The sequence below is a fragment of the Ochotona princeps genome, chromosome 8 (assembly GCF_030435755.1).
Source record: "Ochotona princeps isolate mOchPri1 chromosome 8, mOchPri1.hap1, whole genome shotgun sequence".
Taxonomy (NCBI): domain Eukaryota; kingdom Metazoa; phylum Chordata; class Mammalia; order Lagomorpha; family Ochotonidae; genus Ochotona; species Ochotona princeps.
The window spans coordinates 12,107,695-12,134,797 of record NC_080839.1 but is presented as its reverse complement, the minus strand read 5'-3'; the positions used below and the strand labels follow the sequence as shown (position 1 = coordinate 12,134,797).

Below are 27,103 nucleotides of genomic sequence, written 5' to 3'. Positions count from 1 at the left end.
TCGAACTCTATGACACATAAAAATGGGAGCAGTTTCCTGTAGGTCAGGTGGTTAAAAAACAGACAAGTAAGCACTTTGCCTCAAAAAACACCTGCAGCTTGCCTTGCCCAAGTCCGCCAGGCCGCCCACCCAGCTCCCACGCCCACCACCCCGTGCAGTTAAAAAGGGAACAGAGATAAGACAAATTGAGAGCAGGGAAGAAAACCTAAGCATGCTGAAGAGGAAAAGCGGGTAGGCAGGGGTGTGCAGGGCAGGCCTGGGACTGGAGATGCAGGAGGAGCTACGTGGCTGCTGTGGTGCAGCGGGGTTAAGCCACCACCTGTGACGGCAGCATCCCGTCTGGGTATCAGTATCAAGTCCCAGTTGCTCCACTTTTGATCCAACTCCTTGTTAAAGCACCTGGGGAAACAGCTGAGGATGGCCCAAGCCACTGGATCCCTGTGCACGCATGGGAGACCCCGAAGCTCCTGGCTCTGGCCTGCCCCACACCTGTCTGTGGTGGCCACTTGAGTAGTGAAGCAGTGCATGGGAGGACTCTGACTCGGCCTGTTAGAGTGGTCATCTGGAAAGCGCTCCACTAGCCAGGGAGGCTGTGCTTCAGCCCCGACCCAAAGCAGAACAATCCCACTACCGCCCCCTGCTGACCCTCAGAAGACACACTCTGCTTTCCCACGCCCTAACTAGGAAGAAACACTAAGCTCATGAGTAACATCGCCTCACTACCATTTGTCCAAAAACACTCTTTTGTACCAATATTTTTATATATTTATTCACACATTCGATAAAAATGTTAGGAGTGCAATTACAGTGGCGAATAGAACTGTACAGTTAGAACCCCCCCACCAGTGCAGTCAACTTGCCTTAAGTCAAAACACAGAGCCACCACAATTCCTTAGCGCCTGGACACACACACACACACACACACTGACAACCACAGGCGCTAAGTTCAGGTACAGCACAGGGACTCCTTTCCCTGGCATTAGTTCAGGTCCTGGGACGAATGGAAAAACGATGAATGCAAAGCAGCTGGACCAGCTCGATGCCATCTCTCTACTCTGCCAGTGACTCAGAGGAGACGTGAAGCTCAGGGCAGTTAAACTCCCTTGGCACAAAGCTGAACAGGTGACAGGAAGGTCAAGGTGGGGTTTTAGTTAAGCTCAGGCTTGGATTCTTTACCACCCCAAAAGGAGAGCAAGCAGGAAACAAAAAAAAATAAAAAAAAAAAAAAGGAAAAATCTGGTCGTCTAAACTCCAGGGAAAAGGGGGGAGGGGGGGAGACTCAAATTCATGAACTTGATCCCTATTCTCCCAACAGACTACACTATGAACACTGCAAAACCAGCTCGGCCCACTGATGAACTCTGACCACGAGCTTTTTAAAATTTCAGTGGGAAAGAGACAAGGAAAACCGTTTTTAGGACAAGAGAGTCATTTAAACCACATTCCCACTCTGTTAGTATGTGGGGCAAGCTTACGTCTATTTGTTCACACAGCTTGTCTATGGTTCTGAGAACTTAGAGGCGCGGCCCAGCCTCCCGTTCCTCGGCCGAGGAGGACGAGCCAAACCTGAAGTGCGGAAAATAATGTCTGTATTCAAAGTGTGTTTCCTAATACAGTGGGACTACAGAGAAATTCTGCTCGGCTCCCTAACTCATTATTTTTGACATAAAGTTATAAAAAATTTAAATCTCAATGTGTTCCAACAACCTCCACCGACACCATCACAACAGCAATGGGACAGAAAGTTCCTGTGCCCTCGGTTCACCTCCAGTGCTCTTGGCAGGTGGCCGGCCAGGTGAGGGAAGAGGCGACTGTCCAAAATACAATGGCCACAGACCCAGGCGGGCCTGCCGACCCCAGGGAAACCACTCCGGCTAAGGTGAGCCAGCGGGGCAGAATTCTGCAGGCAGGAAAGGAATTTCTTTGTACAAACTTCATGTCCCTAAAACAGAAGCGAGGTGAGGACAAGGCACTTAACAACGGCCAAGTGATGTTCACACTCATTCACACGCAGACCGTTACCAAGAGCACCCCAGGCGACCCCTCTGCCAGGGACCCTTCCCAGGGCCACCCAAGCTCAGCACACCTGAGGGGGGGACTCGGAATGTCAGCGGAGGAACTCCTCAGAGGGTACAGACACAAGGCGTCCCCTCTGGCCTGAGGTGCAAAGTCTCTTCCAGATTAGCCCAGTGAACACTGACTTTCCACACGGTTAGCCTGAGCGCGTGACAGTGCCTGCCGGGTGCGGCCTCTCCTCTCTGTTTAGATGCAGGGCAGCAAGGGCTCCGAGTGAAATCAGACCAGTTATGAAGTTCTCCCTCCTTGGTGGTGACAGCAGATGCCTTCTGACAGTCGTGGCTTGTCCCCATTCCGTAGCAGAGAGACTGAGGACTGACACAGGGCTGGACACACCTGTCTTCCTCAGCCCCAGGCCCTCAGGCGTACTCGATCCGAGCGGGGCCACAGCTACCCTCGTTCTTCCGCTCCGGGGACTGGGCCATGGCCTTGGCCTCACTGCTCATCTCCAGGGGTTTAGTGGAGATGTAGTCCTTCACTTTGATCTCCATGTTCTTGGCTTTCAGCGTGGCCATGTGCAGCTTCTCCAGGAAATCTGGCATGCCTGTCAGGAGACAGGGGGATGTGGTTAAGCTGCTACACAAACTGTCTGGAGGCCCTATGGTTTGGGAGGCAGGGAGCCAGCTTTTCGTACAGACACCACAGTCTGAATAACAACTCTGAGAGATAGCTATGTTCCAGAATGTATTCCCTAGCACAAACTGTGAAAATAATCATAAGCTCCAATCCTTTGAAAGAGGGTTAATATTCGGACCACTCTGGGGCCCAAAGGATCTTTCAGGTGATAGAAATGGCCTATCGCTGGCATTGCTGAAATAGCTGATTATTTTTTTTTTAAGATTTATTTTTACTGGAAAGGTAGATTTATAGAAGAGAGACAGATCTTCCAACTGTTGTTTCTCTCCAGTTCTGCAACAGCTGGAACTGAACTGATCTAAAGAGGGAGCCAGGAGCCTCTTCAGGGTCTCCAAAGCCGGTGCAGGGTCCCATGGCTTTGGGCCGTCTTCGACTGCTTTCCCAGGCCACAAGCAAGGAGCTGGATGGGAAGTGGGGCAGTCGGTACACGCACCAGTGCCCACAGGGGGTGCTGGCACATGCAGGCAGAGGATTTGCCAGTTGAGCCATCATGCCGGCCCCATAGCTGCCAAATCGATATAGACGAATGTCAAACAGAAGTAGTTTCTTTCTCATCTCCACCTGATATAAGAGATATCAGAAACTGCCTTATAGGGGCCAGCATTGTGGCCTAAAGGGTAAAGACAACAGCCCATGACACTGGCATTCCAAATGGATGCTAGTTCAAGTCCCAGCTGCTCCACTTCCAATCCAGTTCCCTCCTAAGAAAACATCACGAGAGGCGCTTTCTCTGGTCCTTGCCTGCTTCCAACTTTGGGTCCCCACCCCCTCTCGTAATAACCATCAGAGCGCTCCAGAAACCCCTCAAAACAAACAAACAAACAAACAAACAAACAAAACTAGAATAGATAGACAGAGAACAACAAGGAAAGCTTAGAAACAGACAGGAAACGGTCAGTGGGGATGCACTTATAACTCACTGGGTGGGACACAAAGATTAGTTACTCCTCACTGGGGTATGGAAGATTTCTCTGCACACCCCTCCTAAACATGCTCACCTAAACAGTTGACATATATCCTGTTAGAAATCTAAGCCATTTTAAGGTGTATAGAATACGGTTGAATGTAAACCAAAATTGAAATGTCTATGAAGAAGTCTTGAGAACCTGCATTTTCCTATTAACATATTGGTTAATCAATATCATGTCAATTAATGCCACAATGTTGTAAATGGTTGGAAATATTATGTTGGGACTTTTAATTGATTGGGATGATACTCTGCCGGCTCTACCTTCAGAGCAGAGATGGTCTCACCAAGAAACCATTGAACTTACCAGGACAATAAGATGCTGGACTTTATGCTTGGTAAATACCTCCAATGAAAGAATGTCAACTGAATTTGAACTATGGAAATGCAACAAGGTGGAGCAATCCACCGTGGTGGGGGAGGGTTTGGGAGAGGTGGGGGGAATCCCAGTGCATAAAAAAAAAATGCATCATGGGCCCAGCAGCGTGGCCTAGCGGCTAAAGTCCTCGCTTTGAAAGCCCCGGGATCCCATATGGGCGCCGGTTCTAATCTCGGCAGCTCCACTTCCCATCCAGCTCCCTGCTTGTGGCCTGGGAGGGCAGTTGAGGACGGCCCAATGCATTGGGACACTGCACCCGCGTGGGAGACCCAGAGGAGGTTCCAGGTTCCTGGCTTCGGATCGGCATGCACTGGCCCATTGCGGCTCACTTGGGGAGTGAATCATCGGACGGAAGATCTTCCTCTCTGTCTCTCCTCCTCTGTGTATATCTGGCTGTAATAAAATGAATAAATGTTTAAAAAAAAATGTATCACATAATGCAATGTAATTAGTTTTTTAAAAAAGGAAATGCAATAAAAATATATGTTAAAAAAACCAAAAAAAAACAAAAAAAAAAAGAAAAAAAACAAAACATCACAAAATGGCCCAAGTGCTTGGGCCCCTGCACTTGCAGACCCATGAGAAGCTTCTGGCTTGTCAGCCTGGCGTAGTCCTGGCCATCGCAGCCATTTGATGAGTGAACCAGCACACGGATGACCTCTTTTGCTGTCTTTGCTGTCTGTTCCCCTCTAACTCTGCCTTTCATATGAATAAAATGAATCTTGAAAAAAGAAAGAAACTGCCTTATAGAGAACTAGAAGAAATGAAATCCTGTGAGGATGCTTTTGGTGACAAGAAACTGGAAGGAGAAGGTGCAGGTGCAGCTGTGACATGCAGTGTTGTGAAGACAGGTGCCTGCCCCACAGAATCACCACCTTCTCTGTGCTAGAGCTTACGGCATCCAACAGCTGCACAGAAGAATTTCAATACATCAGTGTGATAGCCTGTATATAAAGCATCAAGGCATTTTTTAAAAAAGATTCATTTATTTTTATTTGAAAGGCAGAGTTCAAAAGAGAGAGGACAAGAAACATTTTCTATTCACTGGCTCACTCCTCAAATGGGCACAAGGGCCATTCTGAAGACAGGAGCATTTTCCGGTTTCGTGATGTGGGTTCCAGGACCTGATCAGAAGCGGAGCACCCAGGACATGAAACAGCACCCACACAGAATGCCAGTGCTACAAAGCACAGCTCAGCCTGCCAGGCCCCAAAGCAAATATTTTTAAAACTCCTCAGAGAGGGTCAGTGTTGTGGCTCATATGGATACTGGCTCACACCTTGGGTGCTCCATTTCTCATCCAGTTCCCGACTAATGGCCTGGGAAAAGTAATGAAAGATGGCTCAAATGCCTGGGCCTCTGCCCAGAATGAGGGAGACCAGGAGGAAGCTCCTGGCTTCAGGCTGGTCCAGTGTTAGCTACTGTGGCCTCCTAGGTAGTAAATCAATGGATGGAAAATCTCTCTTCTGGCTCCCTGGTTTCAGATCAGTCCAGCTCCGGCTGTTGCAACCATTTGGGGAGTAAATCAGTAGACAGAAGACCCCTCTTTCTGTAATTCTTTAAAGTAAATAAATCTTATAAAGCAAAAACAAAATCTGAGTCAGAGGCTTTGGCATCTTCACTGGGAGGGATGACCACTTTTGTATTAGGAGGCCAGGAAGCCAAGTACTAAAATCCTCATGCTGCCATTGAGTGGGAAAACAAAAGGTGTGTCCAGGCTCCAGGCCCCGCAGGTACATCGCTACTCACCACTGGAGACCATCCAACTAACACAGTAGCGAGGGAACACGGTCTGGGGATTGTCACTGTATGTCAGCATGTAGTCAAAGCCATTCTGGAAAAGAAAACGGCAGACGTGAAGCTAGCCCCGTCATACCCATCACTTCCATTTCCAGTACTACAGTGAACCATGACCCAGCTCTGAAGCAGGGAGTGCCAGTCTGTCCTGCTCAGTAACAGTGGCCACTGAAGCCCTGAGAGTCTGCTGCTCAGGGAAGTCCTGCTCACAAGGCTGAGCTTCCGCCCACTCAGCACCCACAGTGCGTCAGGCAACAGGTGACTGATGAGGGAGCTCTCTGTGCTCAGCATGTGCCAAGCGCAGGGTCTGTACTAAGCACAGACCTTCCCTCCAAGGCCTGAAACATAGCATGTGCGAAGCAGACAGTGCTATGTGACTTCAGATAAAAACCTGGGGTGCTGTGTCCCCAAGGGCTATCCCAGGTAGAAACTGGGTACACAGTTGCTGCATTTTCCTGACAAGCGTGAAAGCCTCCCATGGACTCCCGATGCTCTTCCTCTGATCCAGCTGTGTAGCCTTACTATGTTACTGTCACAAATCTCATCTGAAAAACACAATTAATGCTGAGTCCTGTGAGTGCTTCCAGCAGCTCTTCAAACATGGGGGCAGCCTTGAAAATCCCCCTATATATATATCCCCAATATTTGCTATTTCAAGTTCTTAATCTTGGAGCCAGCACTGTGGCACAGCAATCCCATATGGGGTGCCGGTTCCAGTCCAAGCTTCTCCACTTCAGATCCACCTCCCTGTCAATGCACCTGGGAAAACAGCAGAGGATGGGCCTGGAACCGACATGGGAGACCCAGATGAAGCTCCTGGCTTTGGCCTGGCTCAGCCCTGGCTGTCATAATCGTTTGGGGAATGAACCATTGAACAGAAGATTTCTCTGTCTGTTCATCTCTCTGTAACCTTGTCTTTTAAATAAACAAATCCTATTTTTTCCCCTTAATCTTACAGAGAGAAAAGAGAGATCTTCCACCTGCTGGTTCACTCAACAAATGTCCACAAAGCTCAGAGCTGAGCTGACCTGAAGCCAGGTTAATTTACCTTTCCTATATGAATTATAGGAAATCAAACAGTTAAAGAGGAAATTTGGGGCCCGGCGGCATGGCCTAGCGGCTAAAGTCCTCGCCTTGAACGCCCCGGGATCCCATATGGGCGCCGGTTCTAATCCCGGCAGCTCCACTTCCCATCCAGCTCCCTGCTTGTGGCCTGGGAAAGCAGTCGAGGACGGCCCAAGGCTTTGGGACACTGCACCCACGTGGGAGACTGGAAGAGGTTCCTGGTTCCCGGCATCGGATTGGCGCGCACCGGCCCATTGCGGCTCACTTGGGGAGTGAAACATCGGATGGAAGATCTTCCTCTCTGTCTCTTCCTCTCTGTCTCTTCCTCTCTGTATATATCCGGCCTTCCAATAATAATAAATCTTTAAAAAAAAAAAAAAAAAGAGGAAATTTGTCTAGAGTATTTCAGCTAATGAAAGAAGAATGATGGAATTATTATTAATTACAAAGTAAGCAATTTTTAGTCCCCAACAAAAGAATGAATTCAAGCAATAATCATCAACAGCATCTAAGCTCACAGAGAAAGGGACACTCAGACATTATTTCTTTCACAGCAAAGCAGTCTTTCCCAAAACAATCTGGACCTGCTCAAGCCTTCAGAGCTAACTACTGATCTCCAGACATGCAGAAGACAGACGACTATGTTAAATGACACTAGGGCAAGATTAGCAGCAAGATCCAGAACAAAGAACCCAGATTCTTCGATAAATAGGAATGCAAAAAAAAAAAAAAAAAAAAAAAGGAAGGAGGTGTTTAACTGCATACTTGGGAAAGCAGTGGAGGATGGCCAAAGTGCTTTGCTTGGCCTGAATCCACAAGGGACACCCGGAAGAAGCTCCAGGCTTCAACCTGGCCCCAGCCATTGCAGCCATGTGGGGAGGGAACCAGTAGATGGCAGATACAGCTTGATATTATCTGGGTCCTGATTCACAGAAACCAACTACAAAAAACTTTGTATATAATCAGGAAAATTTGAATACTGACTAGAGCCTTGTCAGTAGGGACTCTGGTCAGTTATTCTAGGTATGATTATCATATTGGAGCATGTCGTGAGAAATCACTTTCTGAGATAAACGCTTTCTCTCCAAGTACCTGAGTCTGGTGACACATCTGTGGCTTATTCCAGTCTTTGTCTCTCCTTAGAGTGTATGTCCAAACCCCAGGGCCCTTCCTATCTTCCCCTGTGTATCCAGTCTGCATTTCCTTTTTCTTTTTTTAATTACATTTCTTTTTATGACATCGTTTCACAGGCTCTGAGGTTCCCCCAACCCCTCCCTGTACCCTCCCCCCATGGTGGATTCCTCCACCTTGTTGCAGTATTACAGTTCAAATCCAGTCATGCTTCTTTCATTGCAAGTATGTACCATGCATAGAGTCCAGCATCTTATGGTCCAGATCAATTCAACAGTTTCTTGGGGAGATCATCTGTGGTCTAAAAGCAGAGCTGGGCTTGGCGGCGTGGCCTGGTGGCTAAGGTCCTCGCCTTGATCCCATATGGCCGCTGGTTCTAGTCCTGGCAGCTCCACTTCCTCTCTGTCTCTCCTCCTCTCAGTATATCTGACTTTGTAATAAAAAAAATAAAATAAATCTTTAAAAAAAAAAAAAAGAACCAAAGGGTGTTACAATAAAAAAAAAAAATAAATAAAAGCAGAGCTGGCAGAATATCGTCCCGACCAATTAAAAGCCATAACATAACATCAACAACAGTTTACAACCTTGTGGAGTTAATTGACATGGTACTGAATGACCGATATGTTAGAAAAGTCAAGTTCTTATCCACATCCTGTGACCAGTCTGCATTTCTGCAGGGATCAACTCAAGTGTTTTTTGGTTTTCTTTCTCTCTCTCTCTTCTTTTTTATTTGGAAGGCAGAGTTACAGAGAAAGACAGGCGCAGACAGAACTTCCATCTGCTAGGTCACTCTCCAAACAGCCGCCACAGTCAGGGCTCGTCCAGGCTGAGACAGGGAGCTTCCTCCTGGCCTGTCAAGAGCAGGGAGGCTCGAGGACTTAGACTAGCTTTTGCAGCCTTCCCAGGCGCATTAGCAGGGAGCTGGATCAGAAGTGGCAGCCAGGACTTGAATCAGAGTCCACAAGATAGCCACCCTCGCAGGCAACAATAGCTTTACCCATTATTCCCCAAGGCCAGTGCAAATTCCATCTTTTTCATAAAAACTTGCTATAAATACATAAAAAAATACTAATTACACTGGTAAACCTTTTCATTCTCCAAACCCAATCTAGAAGAAATATATCCTGAGTGCCTTCTAGATGCAAAATATTCTGCTAAGTACTAAACTAGGCTTTACTTGTTACAGGGTCATGGTTCCTAAAGACAACAATGCTGGAAGTCAAACCACATTGTTTCAAATGTTAACACACAGACCGTGTTCCAAATTTCAAAAGCAACATAAGGGAATAAAGCTGGGCCTGTCTCCCTCCCACACTGTTCTTAGCATCTCCTTCCTAAAGTTAACTTGACAGCAGGCTGACTTCCATCTTCTAAATCAAAGAACTTATAAATATACATGTATATTATTTTTCTTTTAAATATTTATTTTTATTAGAAAGGCAGATCCGATTTATGAAGAGAAGGAGAGACAGGGAGAAAGACCATCCACCCGCTGATTCACTCTCCAAGTAGCCGCAATGGCCAGAGCTGAGCCGATCCAAAGCCAGGAGTCAGGAACTTCCTATGGGTCTCCCACATGGGTGCAGGGTCCCAAGGCTTTGGGTTGTCTTTGACTGCTTTCCCAGGCCACAAACAGGAAGCTGGTTAGGAAGTAGAGCAGCCAGGACACACACCGGCACCCATGTGGGCAAGGTGATGATTTGGCCATTGGGAAGGCAGTGGAGGATGGCCCGAGGCCTTGAGACTCTGCCTGTACCACATGAGAGGTCCATGTGGGAGATCGGGAAGAAGCTCCTGGCTCCTGACTTCAGACTAGCTCAACTCCGGCCACTGTGGAGAGAAGCAATGGACAAAAGATCTTTCTGTCTCAGTTTCTCTGTAAATCTGCTGTTCCAAAAAAAAAAAATTGAATAAATGTTTAAAAAAAATTACACTAAGTGTAATGAAATATTCCTTTCAAAGAAAGGTCACAAACTATTCAAGAATTCAGAGAGCATTCCAACCCTCCCATATTACATACAGAGAAGCACAAATCCAAAAGTTATCTGGTGCTCTGCCCACTGTGGTGAAATGGTGACAAATGGTACCTACTCTCATTACTGAAGGACACCCAGGGTGGCTAGTATCTCCCAATATCTACCTCTAAAATCAAAAGGACCCAACGGCCCATCATTTCTTTGTCGTTAGGGGTCTTCCTGATGCAGCCTCCTGAGCAGGGGTTTCCTAAAAGGCTCCCAACCTAGCACCATTAGTCTCACCTGAGAATTTCTCACAACTATAAATGTCAAGCCACATTTAAAATCTGTTAAACCAAAAACTCTGAGGTTAGGGCCCAGCCATGTAACTTCAAGTTCCAGCTGTTCCTGAAACAAAAAGTTTGAGAACCTCTGCCCAACAGTACCACACTCCCTCCACAGTTGGTGGTACAAGACATCTCTGGAGATCATTTTAAAGCTAAGAGGTACACTGTCTCTTGGATGATGTAAAACTCACCTCATCAAATGACTTGTGGGGACGGATAACCATCTGGGATTCGTACGACCTGACCCTCACAAATTCCGGAGACTCGGGCACGCTGGGATGCTCCACAGCCCTGGGGGAAGAAGCAGACATTTGTCAGCGCCTGGACTCAACAGAGGGGAGAGGAAGCCCCACCAAGCTGGCTCTGAGCTGAATGTACACCCACTCACTTCTCAACAGCGTGCAACATCCTTAGGTCCTGGTGATTTATGGTTCACTAGGCTCTGTGTCAAACAGGAGAACACTTCTTTCTAAAACTACTGACATTAAAGAACCTGAGGAAAGTGTTTTAACAACTCTCCAGCTTAAAAGCGCACATCCCTTCAACACTCCCAGACACAGCCTGCCTGTCTTCACGAGCTGATGGGTGTGTGCGTGTGGGCGTGTATGTGCGCTGGCCGCTGGGAAGCCTGGGGGCACTCGTCGGGGTCCTGGGAACATGCAAACTGACAGGGACACACGACAGGAGGGCAACGTGAGGGACCCGCGAGAGGCACGCGCAGCTGCACATACCGTGACACCAACACCATCACGTTGTTTTCCTCATCTACGCTGTAGCGCCGAACGTACACATAGTCCCGTGAGTACATCGGATACTAAAGAAACAGAGAGGCAGGATGAAGGCTCCGCATCACACGGCCCTGGCAGAAGTGAAGCCGGAAGTGAAGCACTCACAGGAAAATGGGTGACCCAGTGCAGCACCTCGGAGCCACTGACGGCGTCCCGCTCGATCACCTCCAGCTTGATCACCAGGGCATCCCACTTTTTTCTGTATTCTGTGTCCAGCTGCTCAGAAAGAGGAGTACATGAGCATCAGTATGCTAGGAAACGTCAGAGACCTTTTCAGAGCATGGGCCTCTGGCCCCAGGATATTCTTAGGAGGAAACAGGGATCTGGCCTAAGTGTTACTTCAGGTCATTCTTCTAAAGTTCCTTCCTACTGTCCAGTATCAGCATATGGAAAGTGAATCTTAGGCAGAAAAGACAAGCCAAAGAAACACTTAAGAAAAAGAAACAAAAACATCTGGGAGAAAACACTCTTTGATAGTGGTATGAACATATGAGGGTGAGGAGACCAGGACATTTTAAACAGAAAGCAGCAAGCAGACATCTCACACACAAAAACACCAACTAGTGTGTGTTGTTACCTTTTCTAAGTTTCTGGAATAACTCGCAACTGAGGGATTTCAAATTAAGATCAACATCTAAACTGGGAAAATCTCAAGACTAACAAAATTCAGTGCTTAGGGGAAAGCGAGCTTGGATATTATTAACAGGTGATACAAGCAACACACTAGTTGCTGAAAATCTGACAAAACAAATGAATGCTCCAAGAAACAAACGTTGTGCAACTCTGGTGTTCTCACTTCCCCTTTTCATTTTTGTTTTAAACATTTCTCCCTATTCCGAAGACAAAAGCAGTCTCTGAACAGACACTTTTCATCTTCATTAAATACCTTCACTTTGGAAATGCTCCAGGTTAAAAGGGGCTAAAAAGATGTGACCACTGAAGGTAACCCAGATCGGATCTGCACTGAAAAGGCAAATGCTATCGAGGAAACTGAGAGAAAGGGTAAAACTGGAATACAAAAGAAAACATTTTCTACAAGTGTTGCATCAATGGCCAATGATTTCAATAATGTTACCGTTAAGAGATTATGCCTGGTTTCAGGTACTGAAGGATGTGGGAATAGAGGGCTATTTTATATTAACTCGCTTTCAAACTGTTCAGGAAAAAAAAAAACAGTAAGGCCTCATATATAAACGGGCAGGTGTCTGAGCTAGCCATCAGGATGCTGGGGAAGATGTTCACAACCTGCATCCAAGAGCCTGGTTTTGATGCCCGGCTCCCAGTCCCGGCCTCCTGCCTGTGCAGAACCAGGGACGAGAGCAGCGCCTGACGGCTCGGGTGGTCAGGTGTCAAGCTTCTGCCTCAGGTCTAACAGCCATTTGAAGAGTGAAACCACGGACGATAGCTGCTTCTCTCTTTCTGCCCCTTTCATTAAAAACTTTTTAAATACAAATTAATAAAACATTGAAATCCATTCCCCTACTCGACCATACACAAGTGGGCCAGAAGTAGTTTCATTCTTGTGGGACAAAGAAAGAAACTACGGCAAATGCAGTGAGCAGCTGGCGCACAGCGCAGGAGGGGTCAGAGACAGATGACACACCAAGTCTGCATCATCTGAACCACAGAAAGCAACTTGTGCACACGCTGGCCAGGGTTCAAACTCGGAGAGAAAAATTCACTCACCTGAACATTGAAGAACTGCCGGGGTGTCACATCTGTGTAGGTCCCGAAAACTAAAATGACAAGAAAGAAGAAGGAATGCTCACTGCACTCCTGTGACTGTCTATTCTTATCACTTCACTGCATTTCAGCTCTAGAAAACAGGCAGAGTTTAGACAGAAAGCACTGGAAACTCCATTGCTGCGCTGAAGCAGCAAAATAAAAGCTGATCTACAGCAAGGAAGACGCTGAGATGCTTGTCTTCTGGGAAAAGCAAAACAAAGAAAACAGGATGACTTTTCAAAGAAGCAACTAGAACAGAAGCGGTTTAGAGAAGCAGGAGGCACCGTGCCCTTGCACCTGGGCAGCACTGGAACACAGCTGAAAGGCAGCCGTGCCAGGCCCAGTGCCAGACCCACCTCGGTACTGGTAGAGGTGGGTGCCCGTGATCGGGCGCCGCCACAGCTTGAAATGCTTCTTATCCATCACCATCTCCCAGGGCTCCTCTTTGTCTTTCGGATCTTCCTTTCTGCCCGATTGGGACTTGGGTTCCGCAGCGTGGCGCTCCACTCCAGAGCTCTGAAATACACTGGACATCTCTTCCAACCGTTTCATCTCATTAATGGATCTGAGAGGAAAGAAACAGACAAGGGGCAGACAGCTGTTAGCCCAGTGAAATAAAAGGCTCACACAAAGGCTTGTGTTACAACTGGAATGGGTTAAAATAATATTTACAAATTAAAAAAAAAATTAAGGAGGGGGCAGGCTTGGCGTAGTGGCCAGGACAAACAGTTGGGATAGCTGCATACTATCTCAGAGTGGCCAGGCTAACAGTTTCCATGACAGTTTCCTGGGAGGCAATGAATGACAGCTCACGAGGCTGGGTTCCTGCCATTCATGTTACAAATTCAGATAGAGTTCCAGGCATGTGGCATCAGCTTGGGCCAGCTCCAGTTGTCACAGGCATTTGGGCAGTAAACCAGCAGACAGGGGATCTCTCTTTGCCTTTCAAATAAATGAAATAAATATATTTAAGATTTTTACTTTTTTATTTGAAAGGCAGAGTTACAGAGAGAGAATCAGAAACAGAGAGGGAGGCCCGGTGCAGGAGCCTAGTGGTAAAAGTCCTTGCCTTGAACGCTCCGGGATCCCATATGGGTGCTGGTTCATGTCCTGGTGGCCCCACTCCCCATCCAGCTCCCCTGCTTGTGACCTGGGAAAGCAGTTGAGAACAGCCCAAAACCTTGGGCCCTTGCACCCGCGTGGGAGACCTGGAGGAGGTTCCTGGCTCCTGGCTTCGGATCGGCACAGCATCGGTCATTGTGGTCACTTGGGGGGGGGTGTGAACCATCGGATGGAAGATCTTTCTCTCTGTCTCTCCTCCTGTGTATCTGACTTTTCAATAGAAATAAATAAATCTTAAAAAAAAAAAAAAGAACAGAGAGGGGTCTCTTCCATCTGCTGGTTTACCACAGAAGCCAGGACTGGGCTGGGCCAAAGCCACGACCCTGGAGCTTCTTCTGAGTTTTCTGCATAGGTGCAGGCGCCCCAATACCTGGGTCATCTTCCACGGCTTTCCAGGTGCAGCAACAGTGAGCTTTAAGAAGAGCAGCCAAGGGCCCGGCGGCGTGGCCTAGCGGCTAAAGTCCTCGCCTTGAATGCCCCGGGATCCCATATGGGCGCCGGTTCTAATCTCGGCAGCTCCACTTCCCATCCAGCTCCCTGCTTGTGGCCTGGGGAAGCAGTCGAGGACGGCCCAATGCTTTGGGACCCTGCACCCACGTGGGAGACCCGGAAGAGGTTCCTGGTTCCCGGCATTGGATCGCGCGCATCGGCCCATTGCGGCTCACTTGGGGAGTGAAAGATCGGATGGAAGATCTTCTTCTCTGTCTCTCCTCCTCTCTGTATAACTGACTTTGTAATAAAATGAATAAATCTTTAAAAAAAAAAAAAAAAAAAAAGAGCAGCCAAGACCTGAACGGGCGCCCAAATGGAATGCTGGCATCACAGAGCTGGCCCCAATCAATTTTTTAAAAAGATTTATTTATTTATTTGAAAGAGCCATATATATAAAGAGTCACATAGAGTGAGAGAAGGAGATCCTCCCTCTATAAATTCACTTCCCAAATGGCTGCCACAGCCAGTGCTGGGCCAGGCCTGGCCAGGAACCAAGAGCTTCCACCCAGGTTTCAGCTGGCTGGGAAGATTACAAACTTACATGTAAATTACACAATGCCTGACACACTATTAGCCCTTAAATATTAAGCTTTATCGTTGTAAAACATCATCTGATCTTCTTTTCTCTACCTTTTGAGCTGTCAGAGTATTTATAAATTTTCCTCCTTGCTTTTCAATCACAAAAGATTTACTCTTTCACATTATACAATTCAGTCTCTTTAGCACATCCCCAAGATTGTATAACCATTGCCCATTTTCTTTTTTTTTTTTTTTAACATTTATTTTATTTCTCATTGGAAAGTCAGATATACATAGAGGAGGAGAGACAGAGAGGAAGATCTCCCATCTAATGATTCACTCCCCGAATGGCCGCAATGGTTGGAGCTGAGCCAATCCAAAACCAAGAGCCCGGAACCTCTTCCAGGTCTCCCATGCGGGTGCAGGGTCCCAAGCCTTATGGGCCATCCTCGACTGCTTTCCCAGGCCACAGGCAGGGAGCTGGATGGGAAGTGGGGCTGCTGAGATTAGAACTAGTGCCCATATGGGATTCCAGTGCGTGCAAGGTGAGGACTTCAGCCACTAGGGTACCATGCCAGGCCCATTGCCACTTTCTAATTCCAGAATATTTCTATCATCCCCAAAAGAAACTTGCACCCATTAACAGTCACTCCTCACTCTTGCCCCTCCTCGAGCCCTAGGTGACTTTGTCTGCAGATTTGTCCATTTTGGGCATCTCAATCAAATGGACTCAGCACTTTCCCTTTGTGTGTCTGGTTTCCTTCACCAGGCATACTTTCTAGGTTCATCCAGACTGAATTTTATACCTTTCATGCCTACATAACATTTGACTGTATCCATCAGACGGTAAGTTTATTTACCCATTCATCAGGCAACAGATACTTCCCTTGTTCCATCTGCCAGCTGGTAGGAATAACCCTGTTAGAGGCATTCAAGTGCAAGTCTGTGTGTTTCTCAGTTCTCTTGGGTTGGTTCCTAGGAATCAACCTGATGGGCCTTAACTTTTTGAGTAACTGCCAAAGTGTTTTCCAAACGTAGGCACCATTTATATTCATACAACTGCTCTGCATCCGTGCCAGCACTTGCTTAGTGCATCTTCCTGGTGGCTGGATGAAGGCAGCCCAGTGGGTGTGAAGTGGCATTTCACGGTAGTCTAGACTGGTATTTCCCTGACGTCTAGCACACACTGAGCATTGTTTCGCGTAGTTACTGGCCATCTGTGTGATTTCTTGGGAGAAATGTCTGCTGAGATCCTACCTAAATTGGGCTCGGCAGCGTGGCCTAGTGGCTAAGGTTCTCACCTTGATCCCATATGGCCGCTGGTTCTGGTCCCGGCAGCTCCACTTCCTCTCTATCTCTCCTCCTCTCAGTATATCTGACTTTGTAATAAAAAATAAAATAAATCTTTAAAAAAAAAAATTCTACCTGAATTAAGTCAGTGCTTTATTGTCAAACTTAGTAGTTATGGATATAAAATTCTAGATACTATCAGAAATATGATTTACATTCTCTTCTGTACCATGTCTTCTCACAGTATCCTTTGATACATAAAAGTTTAACTTTGACTCAGGGGTTTTTTTTGGGGGGGAGGAAGGCACTAATTTTTTGTGTTATATCTAAGAAACTACTAACTACTGGGGCTAGTATGATGGCTCAACTGACCAATCCTCCACTTGCAAGCACCGGCATTCCATATGGGAGCCGGTTCACGTCCCAGCTGCTCCATTTGCAATTCAGCTCTCTGATTATGGAAAAGCAGTGGAGGACAGAACAAGACTTTGGGCCCCTGTTTCCCCACGGGAGGCCTGGAAGAAGCTTTGGCTCAGCCACAGATGACCACTGTGACCATTTTGGGAGTGACCATGGATGGAAGATCTTTCCATATCTCTTCTCCATAAATCTGCCTTTCCAATAAATATAAATCTTAAAAAAACAAAACAAAAAAATCTTAAAAACCTACCTACTGCCTAATACAAAATCACTAAGATTCATGCCTGCATCTTTTCCTTTTCTTATCTTTTTATTTTTAAAGCAGCTTTTGAGTGGTCTTGTGGCATAATAGACTAAGTCTCCACCTGCAGTCCTGGTATCCCATATGGAAACCAGATCAAGTTCTGGCTGCTCCACTATTCATTTAATTTCTCTGTTTAATGTACCTGGAAAAGCAGCTAAGGATGGCTCAAGTCCTCAGGCCACTGCAGCCACGTGGGAGACTTAGAAAAAGCTTCTGGCTCTTGGCTTCAGAAACCTAAATCTGGCTGTTGAGCCATCTGAGGAATGAACCAGAAGATGGGAGATTTCTCTGTCTCACCTTCTCCATAAATCTAAACGCATCTTTAAAACACCAGCTTTATTAGGAAGACTAAAATGAACTGCATGCTAACTTAAGCAGCTAAATTGCACAAGACAGGATCTGAAAATGTCTTTTCTGGTGCCTTCCAAGACTTAGAGTCTTTCACTGCGCAGCTCTTCTTTCCTCAAACCTCTAACATCAGCTTGGAATAGGGCAGGGACACAGCTTAGCTCCCCTCAGGTCATTCCTGGGCTCCACTGGACAACAGGCGAGGTCTCCGAGCCAACAGGCAGCTCACGGGTGATGGTATCTGGCAAAACACAAGGCTGTAGGTGAAAGGTCCCCTACACACACACAGCAGCCACCACTCTGGCCTTCTCTGGTTTCTTAGGCAGCCAAGCATCTTAACTGCAATTCTAGTGAGCTATTCATCACTGTAGTCTTAATTTTCTCCCAGGAGTTTTCCCATCTGTTTAAGTACCAGGCACATTCTGAACTAATGCCCTCCAGTTGTCAGGGCACCATTTATTAAAGACAATTTTTAAAAAGCTGATTCAAGTTTCTCTGTATAATTTAGTCAGGACTTGAGCCATTCTCTGCTGTGTTCACAGGCCATAAGAAGGGAGGTGAATCGGGCCCGGCGGCGTGGCCTAGCGGCTAAACTCCTCGCCTTGAAAGCCCCGGGATCCCATATGGGCGCCGGTTCTAATCTCGGCACCTCCACTTCCCATCCAGCTCCCTGCTTGTGGCCTGGGAAAGCAGTTGAGGACGGCCCAATGCACTGGGACCCTGCACCCGCGTGGGAGACCCGGAAGAGGTTCCAGGTTCCCGGCTTCGGATCGGCGCGCACCGGCCCGTTGCGGCTCACTTGGGAAGTGAAACATCGGATGGAAGATCTTCCTCTCTGTCTCTCCTCCTCTGTGTATATCTGGCTGTAATAAAATGAATAAATCTAGAAAAAAAAAGGGAGGTGAATCAGAAGTGTAGCAACTACACATAATACAATGTAATTAATGAAGTTAAATAATAAATAATTTAAAAAATATATATTAAAAAAAAAAAAAAGAAGTGTAGCAACTAGGACTCAAACGGATGCCCTTATGGGGTTCCAGTATTGCAGATGAAGACTTAGCTTGCTGTACCCCAAGAAGACTTTTCTTTTATTCACTGAATTATTTTAGCACCCTTATGGAAAATCAAAGACCTGAGTTTATTTTGGGACTCTCAATTTTATTCCAACGATGTTTATGTCCATGCTTATGCCAGTACCATAAACAGTAAAGCTTTATTTGGAAGGCAGAGACAGAAATCTTTAACCTTCTTGTTCATTCCCCAAAACCAGATGCCAAAAACTCTGTCCTGCGCTCTCACATGGGCAGCAAAGGCCCAGGTACTTCAGCCATCCTCTGCTGCTTTCCCAGGCCATGAGCAGGAAGCTGGGCTGGAAGTGGAGCTCTGAGACATGAATTCGTGCTCATACGGAGGGGATGAGGGTGTAGGCACAGGCAGAAACCCAGACTTCTAGGCCACAGCAACGGCCTGTACAGTTTATACATTTCTGCAGGTTTTTTTGTTTGTTTGTTTGCTTTTTCAAAAACAATTTTTTTTTACTGGAAAGTCAGATGTACAGAAAGGAGGAGATACAGACAGAAAGATCTTCCATCTGATGATTCACTCCCCAAGTGGCTGTGATGGCTAGAGCTGAGCCAATCCGAAGCCAGGAGCCTGGAGCCTCTTTTGGGTCTCCCTCGTGGGTGCAGGGTCCCAAGGCTTTGGGCTGTCCTCCACTGCTTTCCCAGGCCACAAGCAGGAGCTTGATGGGAAGTGGGGCACCAGAATTAGCACTGGCACCCGTATGGGATTCTGGTGCATGGAAGGCAAGGACTTTAACCACTAGCCTACTGCGCCAGGCCCAGCTTGTATGTTTTTAATCACTTGTTTTATTTATTTGAAAACCAGAAAGCGTGGGGGAAGATGGGGAACACACACATACAAACCAATCAAAAAAAATTTTAGGTGCCAGTGTTGCAGTGTATGAGCTAAAGCTGCTTCCTGTAGTGTTGGCACTGTATGGGTGCTGGTTCAAGACCTGACTGCTTGGGTCTCTGTACTCACATGGGAGACCCAGAAAAGCTCCATCATCGTAGTTTCTGACCAGCCCAGCTCAGGCCTTTGTGGACATTTGGAGAGTGAGCCAGCAGATGGAGGATCTCTGTCTCTTTCTCTAACTCTGCCTTTCAGATAAAAATAGATGTTTTTCTAAAAAAAAAAAAAGAAGAAGAAAATAAAGGTGGGGAGGAGATGGCAAAGGATTAGAAAGAGAGAGAGAGATTAAAGACTAGGAGTGGGGCTTTGAACCTTGAGAAAATAATGTTTTAGGCAGGGGACCCCGAGGGAGTTGAGAGTCCAGCAGTGTAGCCACTCTAGTGCAAATAACCCCAGTGCCACTGACCCACCCACTCCTGCAGCAGGTCTGACTTATCCTGTGGTCTCTTCGTCAGTGTCGTGCGTGTGTGTGTGACCCAACATACTTCTGATTTATTCTTTTTGCTTAAGTTAATGAAGATTAGTTTGCTTGCAACCAAAAATCCTGACGAGTAGAATTTATACTGAGTCTCTTAAAGTTCCAAAATGAATTGACAGCTGGTACTGCAAACTGGCAAGTACAGGAACAGAGATGGAACCCTAGAGGACACAGTAAAATCTTGCAGCAGAAAAGAAAGCAAAAGCAAAACCACAGGTTTGTTCAGAAAACCATTTAGGCCTTGCAAGGCAGCCATCAAAGGCATTTCTCAGGACGAGCCCAGCATCCCGCAATAATAAGTAAGTGCCACTCCTGAATGTCACCTAAGGAAAAGGGCAGGACTCTTTTTCCACTGGTGGAACATCTGATTAAAATATTTGGATTCATAAAGTAATTCTGTAGTAAGGTTTTAAGAAAATTAATGACCATTGGCAATAATTTTTAATGGTCTTCAAAGAGCCAAAATGACACAGAACTTCTGATTTACTCCTTAATCAGGCTCTCCTATATAATTAAAGATGACTGGGCGGCCTTGATTAAAATGATGAGACCAAATCCTTGAAGAGGGATGGATGATGATTCGTGAAGGCAAAACGTTCGGTTCTTTGAAAAGCACTCCCGGATGCTGGAGCAAGACTGCAGCGCGGAGAAGGCAAGGAGCAGTGCGGCTATTTTGCCCCAAGGTTTAAATATCCTTGGAAGGCCTCACCTTGTAACGCTACCAGGACAACCGGCCACGGCTGGCATACAACAGCACAAAGTCACTCGCTACCATATGTGTGGAGACAAGCAAAGCCTCACACCATCTCACCACACAACCCTTCGGCCTGCTGTGCCAAATCTTTTCTGGGTGGCTGAGTGACTAAACCTTCCCGCCACTGAGACTTAAGGAACACGGAGAGGAATGGAAGGACAAAAGAGCTTATTCCCATAATAGCAATGAGATGAGATTAGCCAAAGGATGAAAGAAAGACAGTCAGAGATTCTCCTTTTCTGAAAGGCAAGCTGTCACCCCGCTTAGGCAGGCTGGCCTGGAAGCTATGGAAACTGGAGGCCTACCATACAAAATGCCAGGGCTCAGCTCATCTGGGGAGCTTGTCCTCAGCACAGAGCTTGCGACAAAGGTTCAAAATGACTCAAATGAAGCCATTCCTGCAACTAGGGATTTCAATAAGACAAAATGCCTCACTCTGCTGTGTCACTTCATCCAATCCCAAACTAACGCCAGCCAGGGACTCCCACGCACTAGTAGTAACGCAGCACCCAACTAGGGACACCACCTAGTTCATGGCAACTATTTTAAAAAATCTTTAAGCCAAAAGGACTTTTATATCTAGTTAACAACATAAATTACACATATTCTGAATGCCCTGGAAGCCAGAAATGGGAAAACAGCCAGTTTTCCTTGTGAAACTTTACTGGCACTTTCTCAAATTTGGGAGCAATGAACTGTAACTTAAAAAAAAAAAAAATGAAGAGGTTAATGGAGCAGTTTCTCCCAGTCTTTATTTCTTAACATCCTTCCTCTTTTTGTTCCTGTAATTTTTTTTTTTTAACTGTTCCAAAGCAATCAAATTGTACTGCTGTATTTTTCCATAAGATTTGCCCTGGGCTTACAGAATGCCAGCAAGCACCAAAAATAGTACTGAAGCTATCTTGTTTGACTGTTTAATTGAAGCCAACTGGTAAGACTACTAGAGCAAGTATTAACAGATCAGATTTCTTCATCTGGCCTCAGCAGTCAGTGAAAATCACCCTACAGACGGCTGCTTCTCTCAGGTCTTCTGGCTGCTGCCTGATCTGTACGTAGGATCCCACTTGGCAGGGTGTTCTGACACACACAGCAAGCAAGGTGGTTGCTTCTCATTCTGAATAGAAACTGATCGGAACACGTTACATTATTTACATAAGAAAAATCCAGGCCACTTTGAGCCACATATCCAAAAACATACCTTTCACATTCCATCCCCAACTCGCCAAGACACCGACAGAAAAATTAGCTTGTGCCAGGCCAAGCTGGTACAAAAACCGCACAGATAAACCAAAGGGTGTGATTTAGGGGACATGTGACAGTGGAGGTGCACTCAAAACAGAACTGTGCTCCATTCTGGAAGTTACCACAATCGTCTCATAGACAGAATCCACTATGTTCTGAAGCACGTGTACTTACTACCCTTGACTTACAGTAATGTTCACTTTAAAGTTAATACTTTAACACCACGCAAAAAAACTTAACCTCTCCTCAGAGTGTTTATTCAACAAAATACTAACATGAAAAGTTCCAATGAACCATGACATCATCAAGATGTACAACATGGCCTTAAAATGTTCAAAGAAAACGGAATTAAAAGGTAAGTCTATTGGGCCTGGTGCGGTAGCCTATTGGCTAAACTCCTTGCCTTACATGTACCAGGATCCCATATGGGCGCTAGTTCTAATCCCAGCAGCCCTGCTTCCCATTCAGTTCCCTGCTTGTGGTCTGGGAAAGCAGTTGAGGACAGTCCAAAGCCTTGGGACCCTGCACCCACATGGGAGACCTGGAAGAAGCTTCTTGTGCCATGGCTTCAGATCAGCGCAGCTTCGGCCGTTGCAGCCACTTGGGGAGTGAATTAGCAGATGGAAGATCTTCCTCTGTCTCTCCTCTTCTCTGTATATCTGACTTTCCAATGAAAAATAAAATAAATCTTTAAGAAAAAAAAAAGATAAGCGCATTTTGGTGCTAAGTTTTGAAATTCATGCACAGTTCTTTTTTCTATTGTTGTTCTTTTAGGTGTTATTTATTTTACTTGAAAGTCAGAGTTACACACACACATACACACACACAGAGAAGAGAGAGAACAAGATTGATTTTTCATCCACTGGTTCACTCCCCAAATGGTCACAAAGGCCAAAGCTGCGCTGGTCGAAGCTAGAACCTAGGGCTTCTTCCAGGTCTCCCACATGGGTGCAGGGACCAAGGACTTGGGCCATCCTCTACCGCTTGCTCAAGCCAGAAACAGGAAGCTAGATTGGAAGTGCAGCAGCCGGTCTCGAACTAGCACCTTTATGGGATGCCCATGTCACAGGGGAAAGGGCACTGTGTTACATCACCACCACTACAGGCCCCAAAAGCTTTTATAAAACACATTTTCCATGACATTTTTAAAGACTCACTTATATTTTCCTTGCTTACTATTTATCAAATGTGAACTGGGCAGCGAAGTGTCAAATGACAACCTTTAACAACCCAGGAGAGTCAACATGCAGCTTTAAGTGTTGTCAAGGACTAGCACCTAAACTTCTGAAATTTGGAAACTTGAATTGACCCAGAAACAATGCCTATTTAGTTGGTTTTCAACTAAGTGTCCTCCAACTGTCCCACCAGCAGGCTGGTAAACAGAGTGAAATTTGGCTCCATTATCAACTGGTCTAATCTCCTTGACTCAAATGATGCCTGTTCCCTTTCTGTCTTACTTACCCCTCCTAGCAAACCTGAGGACTGCTAAACACAGGCCCTAGGAAACAGCATCCAGCAAAGTGCATGTAGCAAGCCACAGTGTGTGTGCTACCACCTAAGCCCCAGGCTGTTCAACCGGCACTCACGAACACTCCTTCTTCTTTTGCACCCAGCACTTCCCTGGCTAGAACAAACAGGATTTTTTCGTCAACTTTACCACTGTAATATATGGGTAGTTCATCAAAAAGAAAAGAAAAAAAAAAATCAAACAGCTGATAATTTCTCAATTCAAAAGTTTTCTTTTGGGGCCAGCATTATACTGCAAAAGATAAAAAGCCACTGCCTGTGACAACAGCATCCCAGGCACCCAGAGTCCGGGCTGCTCCACTTCTGAGTCAGCTCCCCGCTAATGGCCTGGGAAAAGCAACAGGGTTTAGATCCCTGTCACCCATGTAGGTGACCCCCAAGAAGTTCCTGGCTCCAGCTTGGCCCAGCCTTGACACTGCAGCCATTTGTGGGGGGGGGGTGTGAACCAATGGATGGATGAGGTCTCCCCTTCTCTGACTTTCAAATAAATAAATAAATCTTCTCTAAAAGATATTTTACATCCAGGGCCAGCACTATGGTACACAGAGTGAAGCCAGCATCCCACAACAGAGCTCTGGTCCATGCAGGGGCTGCTCCGCTCCCCACCCAGCTCCCTACTGCTACTGCTCCTTGAAAGGCAGCACAAGATGACCTAAAGACTGCACCCTGGCCACCCTCGTCGGAGACCTGGGTGTAGCTTCTGGCTCCTGGCTTCGGCCTGGCCCAGCCCCAGCCATGATGGTCGTTTGAGAAATGAACCAACAGACTGCAGACCTTTCTCTCTGTAACTCTACCTCTCAAATAAGTCTTATTCAAAACGCTTCCTTTCCATTCTTCTAATTCTTACACCTGAGACTACTTGATGAGAACAGATGACCAAGAAGCAAACAACTGTTACCAAGAACTAGACACGGTAACTATCATGCTTTAATAGCTTACCCTTTTCATGAATATGGGTGTTTATGGTGAAGATTTTAAACTGCATCTATAAAAGTCACCTTTCCTGCTATGGGCAGTCTTTCCTGTTGTTAAGACAGACTTCCATTTTCCCCCATCCCTAATCCTGCACAGATAGCATCTGGTTGCTCCTCTTCCTAAATGTGGCTTACCAATTTGACTGAGGTATTTCCACTTTTAAGTTAACCAAATTACGTTGACTAACAGATTTTTCTCCATGCCAAAGAACATCCAGAGTGGACACACAGACCCAAGTGAGGTCTGTCTGGGAGAGGAGACCATCTCTGGTTCTTAAAATCACAAACTGTCAACTTCAGCTTGCATGTCTCTTAAAAAGAAAACACCTTCTAAAACAAGAGCTGAAGAGAACATTTCCTCCCCTGAGGTTTCACAGTCAGAACCGCAGGTGGACACATTCAATCCGTGGCAGTGGGCTTTTCACAAGGCAGTGGATGAACACAGCCTGATTATAGCACCTAGCAACACAGTATCCACGAAGGTGCGGTCAAATGGCACAAACCTCACCTCATGCTTCCAGTTTACAATGTCTGGGCTACTAATTTGTGCAAAGAAGGGCAAAAATCCTTTGCAGCCTCTTAATTCTGCCAGGCGGCAGCCAGCGACAGAGAGCTCCGCGGGCGTTTTCTCACCAGGCCTGGATCCCATCTGGAGCGCCACACACTGCAGGCCTACACACCCGCAGATCTAAATAAAAACCTGCCGCGGATCTGCACCTTTCTGGGTGTGTTTGAAGAGTAGGTGAACAACAGTTTCCCAGCCTTCCATCTAGAATGGCAATCTTGCTTCTTCATGTCACGCCACTCCATCGAAGCTCCCGGCTCCTACCCTAACCTGCGCTTCCAGTTCTTGCTTCTAACCTGACAAATCAAGTTGATCACAGGCAATAGACAAGGCTGTTTACTAAGGCAGGTTCAACCCACTGCATCCCCGCCTCAAGGACCATCGGGTAAAACGGGCGACCACTGACCACCGACCCTGCCGGCTGCATGCAGGGTATCCAAATCTGAACACCCAGCCCGACCCCAGGGACCCCCACCGCCCACGGACGACTCTGCAACTCACCTCTGCAACTCTTCCTCCTGGATCCTCTCCTCGTCCCACACGAAGACGCCGGCGAGTGCCGCCATCAAGCCAGAGGCATGGCCGGGACGGCCGCGCAGCCGTCGCCACAGGCGTCCGAGCAGGACGCAGCGCGAGCTGTCCGAGTAGAGGCGCCCGTAGAGCTGCGCGATCTGCTGCGCGCGCCGCACGCGCAAGCCCGTCACGAAGCGGCACTGATTGGCCAGCAGGCCCAGCAGGCCCCCGCCCCGCGCGCCCGCCAGCCAGGCGGCCAGGGAGGCCGGCGGCCTCCGCGGGAACATATCCACCGCGGGCGCTGCAAGCAACGCGCCCGGGAGCAGGCAGCCAGCCGGCCGGCTGTCCGCAGGCCGCGTCCTCCTGGCCGGCCCCGAGCGCCTTTCACCGTCACGAGCCGCTCCTCATCCCTCTGCGGCGACCGCTAAGAACCCAGAGTCCGCTGGCGGCAGCCGCCGCAGGGACAGCCCTGCGCCTGGCGCTCCTCAGCGTCCTCCAGGGCACGTCGGGAGCTGTGGTGCGGGACGCGCGGCAGGCGGCGAGGAGGAACGGCCCGGCCCCGCAGCCAAGCGGGCTAGGTCCTCAGCGTCCCGTGTCCGCCACACGCGCCGTTCGCTCGCAACCTACCCTTGTCTCCGCTATCCGGACACTGATTGGACGGGGCCTGTACTACCGAGGTGCTCATTGGGCCTGCTGACCGCTCGTCACTGCTCACTCCCACCTCTGCGCGCCGGCACCCGCCCCTCAGCAAGCTAGGTGGCGCGGCGGCGGTACCCAGTCAAGGGCGCCAGGGAGAGTGACCCTCGGACCCTGCGCCGTCGCCATTTCACACCTCCCCGCCCCTCGGGCGGGCCGCGACCGGGTGCCCGCTAGAATCCTGCCCGCTGTTCGGTTGTTCTCTAGTTTGGAGGAGGGTGGAAGGCAAGACCGGTTCTCCCCGTTCTCCAGGGCGAGGCCAGGTGGGAGTGGCACCTGCTGGATGCTGGGAGTGGGGACGGTGGAAAGGTCTCTCTGGTAATCCCAGGGACTCCTGTTCCGGCATGGCGACGCTCACCATCCAAACCTGGCACACCTGGGGGCGTCCGGAATTCCCTCAGCGCTAGTGCCTCCGAAGGATGAGGACCGGGGTTCTGGCTCTTGGAATGCCGTGCCCAGAGAGGGTCCCGGAGGCCTCCTGGGGAGCGCAGGGCGCTGAACGTCCAGCCACGTGGCCAGGCGGCCCTTTGGTAAGCACAGTGGGTCGGCCTGCAGATCCGAAGGTGACCGCCTAGGACGGTAAGCTGGCTTGTTGAAACTTGCCTGGCGTCCCACGTGGGCAACCTGGCTGATTTCCAACGGTATCGATTTCCTGTTCTGTGTCCAACCATATTCGAACATATCCAACCATATTCCAGCTGCTGAAAACACCTGACAAAACAGTTTCCTTGACCTTGTTTCATGGTTTCTCAATTATGGAAATGTATAATGATGGAGCACTGGGATCTACCATATCCAGATGTGGGGGTTTAATGCAACATGCATCCCTGCTTCCAGACGAAAGATGGATTCCCAGTGAAACTGTTGGACAAGTATAGACAATGGGATGCTGGACTGTCTGAACCTGTATCCCCGTCTCATTTATAACAGGCAATATGCCTTTAGGATAATGTTTTGTAAAGCTAGTATTTAACAATTTTCACTTTATACTGTTCCTAAGAGTAAACAACATGGTA

General features: G+C 47.6%; 1 protein-coding gene across 1 annotated transcript; it reads right to left on the bottom strand.

The window, feature by feature from the left end:
• Positions 1-742: 742 nt before the first annotated feature.
• STARD7 (StAR related lipid transfer domain containing 7) lies at positions 743-26,933 on the bottom strand. Its single transcript, XM_058667597.1, has 8 exons — positions 25,380-26,933; positions 13,223-13,431; positions 12,828-12,877; positions 11,247-11,357; positions 11,085-11,167; positions 10,545-10,644; positions 5,808-5,892; positions 743-2,620 (listed from the first exon to the last, which is right to left on the bottom strand). Exons 1-8 carry the CDS (start codon positions 25,676-25,678, stop codon positions 2,436-2,438), a joined length of 1,122 nt encoding a protein of 373 aa, XP_058523580.1. The 5' UTR covers positions 25,679-26,933; the 3' UTR covers positions 743-2,435.
• Between the last annotated feature and the right edge of the window lie 170 nt (positions 26,934-27,103).

Coding starts and splice junctions, on each gene's coding strand:
- STARD7 (XM_058667597.1), bottom strand. CDS start 25,678: ATGTTCCCGCGGAGGCCGCCGGCCTCCCTGGCCGCCTGGCTGGCGGGC. Junction 13,432..25,379: donor CAGGAGGAAGAGTTGCAGAG/GTGAGTTGCAGA, acceptor CTTTCCTCTCAG/ATCCATTAATGAGATGAAAC. Junction 12,878..13,222: donor CCACCTCTACCAGTACCGAG/GTGGGTCTGGCA, acceptor TTGTCATTTTAG/TTTTCGGGACCTACACAGAT.